Below are 10,128 nucleotides of genomic sequence, written 5' to 3'. Positions count from 1 at the left end.
AAATATATGTTTGGGACTGAGGTTTAAACCTATAGAAGCTACCTCACTAGTACAAAAGACTTAGGCAGAGATTACCCTGCCCCCCCTCCAACAGCTGCAATCGTCACCCTTCCCCTCTCATTATGCTTCCCAACTGATTCTTGGTACTTAACTGCCAGCAGCAATTTGATGCATTTAAACATTATTATTTTCAACAGCACATTTTCCATTTGAGCAGCACCATGGATCTTCCATGCATAATAAACAGTCTAAAAGCAACTAGTTGTACTATATACACAACAAAGTTCCATTAATTAATTTGCTATATAGAAATCATTCAGTTTTATATTTGAATTATTCCAAAACTGATATTACAATATTGTAAACAGAAGATAGGTTTTCGCATATAAATTCAAATACATACCAAGTTCAAACCAGTTTTTATGGCAAACTGTCAAATACATTACTGACATTTCCAAGGTGACTGTACCATTCATAGTGGAGTTGGTTAAACTCACAATAGCTCTAAAAACTTTATAGCAGAATCCTGGGCATCTTTAGAGGTGCTTGGGGACTGAAAAGACAGTTCCCCTTTTTCTTGCGTGATACTGGATTGAAATGCTAAACATAGATTTTTTTTCTGAATTGGAAAACTGAAATAATTGTGGTTTTTCATTTGTGCTTTAATGCTCACAGCTGTATTCTATGCTCAGGGGTATTAGATTTAGCTGCAGAAACCATTCACGCAAGTGAAAAGCATCACAAATATAGTACCTGTTATTTTAGAATGATCAGGCTGAAAATAATATTTCCTAACCCACCCACCCACCCCAATCTAGCTCCACTGAATGGGTGGGGGGGGGGGAATCCTGCCAACTAGCACTAGTATAAAATGCATTAGCACTTGGCAGCCCATTCCACATCACCACATTAGTTAGGAATACCAATATCCATTTTCAAATTCTGGCTTGGTGAATTTCAAAAATAGCTTCCAAAGCTACTAGGTTAACAAAATAAATTACAATGAATAATCAAAGGGTCAGAGGAGTCCAAGTAACAATGAGCAAAAGCTAGGTCTACTAATGGATGTAGTACGAATAGCTAGTTCAGCTGTACTCTCACTATGTAGCCAGAACACCAAGGATCTGGTTCCTAGAATGGGTGTGGCCATTCTGTCAGACTGAATGCCAGTCAGAACTATTTTTTTGGAAAGTTCAAGACTTGCAGCCCAATGCTATGCATGTTTATGTGGAAGTTAAGCTCCCTGGAGTTCAGTTGGTCTTACTCTCAAGTCTGCATAGAATTACAGTCTTGCTTTCAATAGCCCAAAGAGCAGAACAATAATTCAGCTTCTTGTTTAAGTATTATATGCATTTTACTTCCTGTGGGTTGCCTCTTGGCATCTGTTGGCTCACAAGTATAACATTTTGGTTAGGATTATTAAATCTGCAAATTGTATTTTAACTTTGAAGTTAGTGCTTTTCAGCTTAGTTTTAGTCATGATTTCATGTTCTGTCAATTTAACCTGTGAAAGTCTTTGAACAGATTAAGTACAGAAAGGTGCAAAGTAAACTATCATTGCTGCTTAGACTTCTTCCCTCTGTTAGCCAGGGGTGAGGTGGGGACAGTAAAATCTACACAAAAAAGTTATTGCAATCATACAAGGATGGGTACAGCAAGGGTGAAATACAACAAATACTATGATGCAATTTTACATTTATTAAACTACAGTTCAAAGCACAAATTTACACATCCTAAATACACTAAACATAGCTAATGAAGTCACACTTGTTTCCCACTGACATTTTTTTATATCTGGGGGAAAGACAACTTTACAAGACTTTCTAACAGAAATCCTTAGTATAAAAACTGTATTTGTATGTAAACTGTTTAATAGAGAACCCAAGTGATGGGTTTCCATCTCAACTAAGTCATCCATTTTGTTGCATATTATTTAAATGCTGAGGGATTGAGTGATCTGACATGTTTAAATCTGTATATTATTTAACCCTTACTCCCCCAGTGAATTTTAGTTGTAGCTAGTTTTGCCTGGTCCCAATTGATTTCAAGTTTCAATAATTCATTCACGGTTGTTCCATTTTTCTTCCAAACTGGAATGTTGTGACCAGACAAGACTACAGACGTGCAACTGCAAGGCTAAATGAAGCATTAATGCCTGCTTAAGCTGCAATAGAAAAGCTGTCTTCGGGACTCAGCTGAATGCAAGAAGGCACAAAGAAGAAATTCTTCATCAGTGTGTCAGAGGTGAATCCAGCATCTTGCATCTCACACCTGAAGTGGAAAACATAGACAGATATTCAGGCAAAATACTGGAAGAATAAATTTCACTATTCAAAGTAATGTCAGGCTGTTCAATCCTGTTTCTACTTTCCATACTATTCTGAATTCTGCAACCAAATGTGACAACTTGGGCAAATTAGACTGCCTAGTTTTAGTTTTATCCAGCCATTATAGGTATTTAGAAGAATGTCAGGAGGATAGATTTTTTTGTGCATGCAAGAAAGAATTGGAACAATTTGGGATTCTGATGATAAACTTCAGCTTATTAACATCTGGTTATCTAGCAGACATGTATATACTATTTTAAAACTCCGCAGTCTGCAAGGACTTGATAAAATGAATTCATGGATCCAGATCAATCTGTTCCTTTTACTATAAGGTGATTTTTCATTAACTTAGGGTGCAATCCTATGCATATTTAGACAGAAAAGAGTTCTACAACTCACAGCATTCCCCAGATAGCATGGTTGAGGAATGCTGGGAGTTGTTGGATATTTTTCTGTCTAACCATGCATAGGATTGCACCCTTAATAGCAGGTTATGCCCTTGCCAAATAGCAACTTGGTCAAGACAAGTAGTGAGCAACTATGCCGCAAGTATGGCACTGTCAAGAGGGCACCAAATATAGGCACATTACAGTGATCGCTTATAGAACCAGGCTTCCTATAGCAAGACCTATGCATGCTGTTCCTATGGGCATGTTACACACTGTGGATAGTCTTTGAAGTTCTGTTCATTTCAGAAAAAGAGGACTGTATCATAACTGTGACTGCATTATGAGGGCTGCTCCTTTTGACATTAGAACTACTTCATAGCCATATCATAAGCATGAACGGACAGGTGATATTTTAAGACAGACCTGTAAGCCCAGTCAGACATGTGCTCCACTGAGTCAACCTGTTGCTCAGTCTTCACAAAGCAAAACCTAAGCGTTTAGCTTGTGCATATGCTTTAACATGTGCACAATACAGAAATGCAAATATTCTATTTTGTTGCCTTAATCCTGTGAGATCAGTTAGGCTAAGAAATGTTTGCTTGTCCAAAGATGAACCAATGAGCTTCACACTGAACAGAGAATTGAACATAGGTTTTCTCATGTCCAAATCCAGCTCTCTAGCTGCTGCACTGACACTCTAGATACAAGATGATTGTAAAACCAAACCAAACACCCTGGTTCCACAGAAAAACATCCCATAACAAGATATTTTCAAAGATAGTTTAAATTTCTCAAAATATTTAAATACAGTCCTGAGATGCCTATGCTCTTACTAAAATATTAGATACCTTCCTACATGGAATACTGAATACAAAATTTTGTAAATTTTGTTTCAGGAAATACAACACAGTAAAAACTTACCAGTTACTGATTGACATTACGTAGTAAACTGGTGGCCTTTGGAAGTCACTAAAAGCAGACTGTTCACCCAAAGTACCAGAACCCATATTGCCAAAGAGCAGCCAGTCTCCAACATTCAGCTCAGGGAGAAGACAGTTTTCCACAACTTGATCAAGCTCATCACAGGATGGACCCCAAAGGCTGCTTGCAAACAGAGGCTCATCTTCCTTGTATTTCTACATAAAAGCAATTCTGACAGTTAGATTTAGGTGTGTGGATATATCGCAACACAGGAAAGCTGTAATTATCTTAAACGACAATTTCTGAACCACTTACTTGCAAGTGGCCCAAATAACATAACTATTACAAAGTAAGCTGTTTAAGGAACTCAGCCTATAGTAAATAAAGATGCTCTCACCTTGTGAACCTCTGGAATAGTAGTCAAATTCTCAGATAACTTGCTTGCAAAAGAACCATAAACACCATCATTCATGTAGTACATGAAGACTGGTTCATCATCCCGGCTGTGTTCCACTGTAAAAAAGTTAAAGTTTAATAACAGTTTCACAGTAAATTTCCATCTACTATCTTTTCTTACAAAGTTGCATAAGCTTTTCAGAAGCACAGAAAACATGAACAGAAAACATGATAAAGGAGTATCAGATATAACAGACATGACTTGAGACGAATATATGGAGAATCATTTAAGCAAGATGACCTGGCAACATTTTAAATACACAATATACAAGTTCTCTTCACTTAATACAGTCTAAATACAATGATAATGCAAGTGTGCCCTCAATCTGACATGCCAATTGGCAATATTGAGCAAGGCAAATCCGAAGTTTCAAAGGTTAAAAATGTAAAACTCTACAGGCTCCTAAAGGAATAGAAGAATGACCTTATTCTCAAACAGTAAGTTTCCTCACCTGAGGGGCACCCCTTAGTGGCTCAACAAAGCTAATGGTCTTTTAAAAGGAAACCAGCTCAAATGCTGGAACAGGCAAACACCTCAGGAGAGGAAGACAAACAGACAGATGAGCCTGGTAAGCTGCCCACCACTTAGCTCCCAGTGTTCTAGCTGAGGTGGTCCCTTCCTCCCTTAGCTGCCATCACAGGGATTTAAAGGGCCATCTTGCACTGAGGGAAGAAATTTGGCTTATAAAACATTTCCCCTGTGACTTGTCTTTACTATTTCTATAGTTTTATTAATGCTTATTGTTTTAGTATTTTAAATCACTGTAGGGTTTGCCTGAACAACACTATTTAAACAAAGAAATAAAACGTCTGAGCAACCTAAAATAAGCAAACTATTTGATGAGACTTAATTTCTGACTATGATCCAAAGCAGTGCTGTTTCTCTGCAATCTTTGTGCTCATTTAAGTGTACAGCAGATTTTGCTTACTTTTAGAGAGAAGAGGTTCATCAGATTGAACAGCTTTCTTTGCAATAATATTAACTGCTAGGGTAAATGCAGAAGAAACATAATAGCATCCAGGCTCTGCAATCACATTTATACCAGATTCTTCAGGAAAGTAGATATCAAGCAATGGACTGACAACATGATTAACCTATAAGATAAAAGGGGGACATTTGAAGGTTCTCTGCCAAGTTCAGAATCTGTAATGACAACTTTCATTCAAATTTTAAGTCTACTCTTGGACTAATTCTTGCCAGGCTGAAAGCTAAAAGGAGAAAGGGAACCACTCACCACCACAACACATGGAGGATGGGGTTTCTAATCATGATGGCACCATATTACCTCCAGTGGCAGAGGCAGTATGGTTCTGAATACCAATTGCTGGGGGACAAGACCAGGCGCGAACTATTGCGCAGATGTCCTGCTTCTGGGCTTCCCATGGGCATCTGGTTGGCCAGTGTGGAAACAGAATGCTGAACTAGATAGGCCTTTGGTGAGATTCAGCACAGCTCTTCTTATGTTCTCACCAATACAATAAGTATAACTGCTCTCTATCAGGCTGTTCCCCAGTGTCCAACTTTGCAGCTCAGTTTTGTTTTTCAAATATTCTCCTTGTGCTATTCAAACAGCCATCTAAAAGCTTGGGTAATTTCAAATAATGACTGATGGATTTTCCCCCCCCAGATGTTATCTATAGACTCCTGCAGCTTTATTAATGTGCAAGTATGGGGTGTTCTCTCCATTCCTCCCCCTCTAATCTGAATTCATGTCCAAAAAAAGTCAGGTAGCTCCTCTAACATGTGGACAGACACCTGAAGATCTACAGGGAGCTAATCTACAATGGTTTCTTCGTGTGTATCCAGAGGAAAAGACACTTGCAACTCAGTTCACAAAGCACAAATAACTTTTAAAAATACATTGTAGCAAATAGAGGAAGTCCTACAGATACACATATTGTAATAAACTGTGGCCAGTATCCTCATAAGACATTGCTTGCATGAGGGAAAGTAAAGCCACATCATAAGATGAAATTCACACGTGGATATGCAAGCACTGGGAAAGTTACAAAGCTATGTGACAACTAGCAAAATTGTGCAAGATGTCACATGAATAACAGCAGGCAGAACTACACAAGTAGTATTTGCCCTTTTGCCAATTGTCCTTTGGATCCTGTATTTGAAGTTCAAGTAACTGCACAAATTCTCTCAAGACTCGTTCTTGATTTTGATTTTTTTTAAAAAAACCTACATTGTTGTGGTGTAGAACTCCCAAGGGTCTTTTTCGACATAACACTACACTATGGTACAGCACTGTGCTTTCCTCAGCCCTCCTCTGGTACAGCCACGAGAAGATCACAAGCTTTTGTTTTTAAACGAGAGTGCCCATTACATCCAAACTATAGTTTGTTCAAACAAGCCAGGATCAAATTGTGGTTTATGATCCTGGCCTGACACTAACCAGAGTTCAGATGTAACAGGGAACTCTAGTTTAAAAACAAAAGCTTGTGACCTCTTCCTTGTGGCTGCACCAGAGATAGAAGGGGAAGAGATGAGAATGGGTGCCCACCTAAGGCATTTTCACATAACATTAAACCATAGTTTAACATTACATCTGAACCAGCCCTGTGTGTAATCACCCTCCTATGGTAATAAAAGGTGATTAAAATATCTAATCCAATATTAGGATCAAAGAGACCCCAATTAAATCTTTCTTTTTAAGCACAATATTTGACAATTGTTAAAAATGCAATTGCATTAAGGATTATTGTTTATAGTATAGTAATACAATTCTATAAAGTAAATGGTAAAGACCTGCAGAAATGATTTCTATGAGGTTTGAGACCTTTACTCATGCACTTCCTTTAATTTAAAGCCTCACACAGATTTGAATAAGAATATTACACTTGCTTATCTTTACTGCTACGTCAATATAAAGTAGCAATTCTATTAAATGGGAGCTCACTATGCTGAGGTAATTTAGCCTATACCCCATAGCTTTGTTGTTCAGTCGTGTCCGACTCTTCGTGACCCCATGGACCATAGCACGCCAGGCCTTCCTGTCCTGCGCTCTCTCCCAGAGTGTGCTCAAGTTCATATTCATTGCATCGGTGATGCTATCTAGCCATCTCATCCTCTGCTGTCTCCTTCTCCTTTTGCCTTCAGTCTTTCCCAGCATCAGGGTCTTTTCCAGGGAGTTCTCTCTTCGCATTAGGTGGCCAAAATATTGGAGCTTCAGCTTCAGTATCTGTCCTTCCAATGAGCACTCAGGGTTGATTTCCTTTAGTATGGACTGATTTGACCTCCTTGCAGTCCAGGGCACTTGTAAGAGTCTTCTCCAGCACCACAGTTCGAAAGCATAAATTCTTCGGCGCTCAGCCTTCCTTATAGTCCAGCTCACACAGCCATACATTACTACTGGGAAAACCATAGCTTTGATTAGACGGACCTTTGTCGGCAAGGTGATGTCTCTGCTTCTTACTATGCTGTCTAGGTTTGCCATAGCTTTCTTCCCAAGGAGCAAGCGTCTTTTAATTTCATGGCTACAGTCACCGTCTGCGGTGATCTTGGAGCCCAAGAACGTAAAATCTGTCACTGCTTCCATTTCTTCCCCTTCTCTATGCAAGGAAGTGATGGGGCCAGATGCCATGATCTTAGTTTTTTTAATGTTGAGTTTCAAACCAGCTTTTGCACTCTCCTCTTTCACCCTCAACAAGAGGCTCTTGAGATCCTCTTCGCTTTCTGCCATTAGGGTGGTATCGTCTGCGTATCTGAGGTTGTTGATAATTCTCCCAGCAATCTTAATTTCGACCTCTGATTCATCCAACCGGGCATTTCTCATGATGTACTCTGCATATAAGTTAAATAAGCAGGGTGACAATATGCAGCCTTGTCGTACTCCTTTCCCAATTTTGAACCAATCGGTTGTTCCATGTCTGGTTCTTACTGTTGCTTCTTGACCCTCGTACAGGTTTCTCAGGAGACAGGTAAGGTGGTCTGGTACCCCCATCACTTTAAGAATTTGCCACAGTTTGTTGTGATCCACACAATCAAAGGCTTTAGCGTAGTCAATGAAGCAGAAATAGACGTTTTTCTGGAATTCTCTTGCTTTCTCCATGATGCAGCGAATGTTGGCGATTTGATCTCTAGTTCCTCTGCCTCTTCGAAACCCAGCTTGTACTTCCGGTAGTTCTCGGTTCGCATACTGCTGAAGCCTAGCTTGTAGGATTTTGAGCATCACCTTGCTGGCATGTGAAATGAGCGCAATTGTGCGGTAGTTTGAACACTCTTTGGCGTTGCCCTTCTTTGGGATTGGAATGTAAACTGACCTTTTCCAGTCTTGTGGCCATTGTTGAGGGTTCCAAATTTGTTGGCATATTGAATGCAGCACTTTAACAGCATCATCTTTTAGGATTTTAAATAACTCGGCTGGAATACTGTCATCTCCGCTAGCTTTGTTGTTAGTAATGCTTGCTAAGGCCCACTTGACTTCACTCTCGAGGATGTCCGGCTCAAGTTCAGTGACTGCACTATCATGGCTCTCAGGGACATTCAGATCTTTCCTGTATAGTTCTTCTGTGTATTCTTTCCACCTCTTCTTAATCTCATCTGCTTCTGTTAGGTCCCTGCCTTCTTGAAGAGCTCTCTAGTCTTTCCCATTCTGTTGTTTTCCTCGATTTCTTTGCATTGTTCATTTAAGAAGGCCTTCTTGTCTCTCCTTGCTATTCTCTGGAACTCTGCATTCAGTTGCATATATCTTCCCCTTTCTCCCTTGCTTTTCGCTTCCCTTCTTTCCTCAGCTACTTGTAAAGCCTCATCAGACAGCCACTTGGCTTTCTTGCATTTCTTTTTCTTTGGGATGGATTTCGTTGCTGCCTCCTGAACAATGTTACGGACCTCCGTCCACAGTTCCTCAGGCACTCTGTCTATCAGGTCTAATCCCTTAAATCTATTCCTCACCTCCACTGTATATTCATAAGGGATATGATTGAGATCATACCTGAACGGTTTAGTGGTTTTCCCTACGTTCTTCAATTTAAGCCAAAATTTTGCAAGAAGCAGCTCATGATCTGAGCCACAGTCAGCTCCAGGTCTTCTTTTTACTGACTGTATGGAGCTTCTCCATCTTTGGCTGCAAAGGACATAATCAATCTGATTTCGATATTGACCATCTGGTGATGTCCATGTGTAGAGTCGCCTCTTGTGCTGTTGGAAAAGAGTGTTTGCTATGATCAGTGTGTTCTCTTGGCAAAACTCTATTAGCTTTTGTCCTGCTTCATTTTGTATACCAAGGCCATGCCTGCCTGTTATCCCGGTGATTTCTTGACTTCCTACTTTAGCATTCCAATCCCCTATGATGAAGAGGACATCTTTTTTTGGGTGTTAGTTCTAGAAGGAGTTGTAGGTCTTCATAGAACCGATCAACCTCAGCTTCTTCGGCCTCAGTGGTTGGGGCATGGACTTGAATTACCGTGATGTTGAATGGTTTGCCTTGGATTCGTACCGAGATCATTCTATTGTTTTTGAGATTGTACCCCAGTACTGTTTTTCCCACCCTTTTGTTGACTATGAGTGCTACTCCATTTCTTCTAAGGGATTCTTGCCCACAATAGTAGATATGATGGTCACCTGAATTAAATTCACCCATGCCTGTCCATTTTAGTTCGCTGATTCCCAAGATGTCGATGTTCAATCTTGCCATCTCATGTTTGACCACCTCCAGCTTACCTTGATTCATTGATCTGACATTCCAGGTTCCTAAACAATATTGCTCTTTACAGCATCGGATTTTCTTTTCACCACCAGACACATCCACAGCTGAGTGTCCTTTCAGCTTTGGCCCAGCCGCTTCACTCTTTCTGGCGCTACTTGGAAATACCCTCTGCTCTTCCCCAGTAGTATATTGGACACCTTCTGACCTGAGGGGCTCATCTTCCGGCGTCATCTCTTTTAGCCTTGTGCTACGTTCCATGGGGTTTTCTTGGCAAGAATACTGGAGTGGGTTGCCATTTCCTTCTCCAGTGGACCACATTTTGTCAGAACACTCTGCCGTGACCTGTCCATCTTGGGTGGCCCTGCACAGCATAGCTTATGG

General features: G+C 40.1%; 1 protein-coding gene across 5 annotated transcripts in view; it reads right to left on the bottom strand.

Moving 5' to 3' along the window:
• Window positions 1-293: 293 nt before the first annotated feature.
• Window positions 294-10,128, bottom strand: part of AZIN1 (antizyme inhibitor 1) — a 36,001-nt gene continuing 26,166 nt past the window's right edge. For all 5 annotated transcript variants that reach the window (XM_084848977.1, XM_084848978.1, XM_084848980.1 and 2 more), the window contains exons 9-12: window positions 5,023-5,188; window positions 4,035-4,150; window positions 3,638-3,852; window positions 294-2,271 (exon numbers count right to left, since the gene is read on the bottom strand). In XM_084848977.1, coding sequence (XP_084705103.1) covers window positions 2,160-2,271; window positions 3,638-3,852; window positions 4,035-4,150; window positions 5,023-5,188 — 609 coding nt within the window. In that variant the 3' untranslated portion in view covers window positions 294-2,159. The remainder of the gene's footprint in view (window positions 2,272-3,637; window positions 3,853-4,034; window positions 4,151-5,022; window positions 5,189-10,128) is intronic.

The sequence above is a fragment of the Heloderma suspectum genome, chromosome 4, assembly GCF_057233095.1.
Source record: "Heloderma suspectum isolate Gila_16-S chromosome 4, 16-S_ref, whole genome shotgun sequence".
NCBI classification, from domain to species: Eukaryota; Metazoa; Chordata; class Lepidosauria; order Squamata; family Helodermatidae; genus Heloderma; species Heloderma suspectum.
The sequence above is the reverse complement of the archived record's forward strand: the minus strand, read 5'-3'. Positions and strand labels throughout refer to the sequence as shown.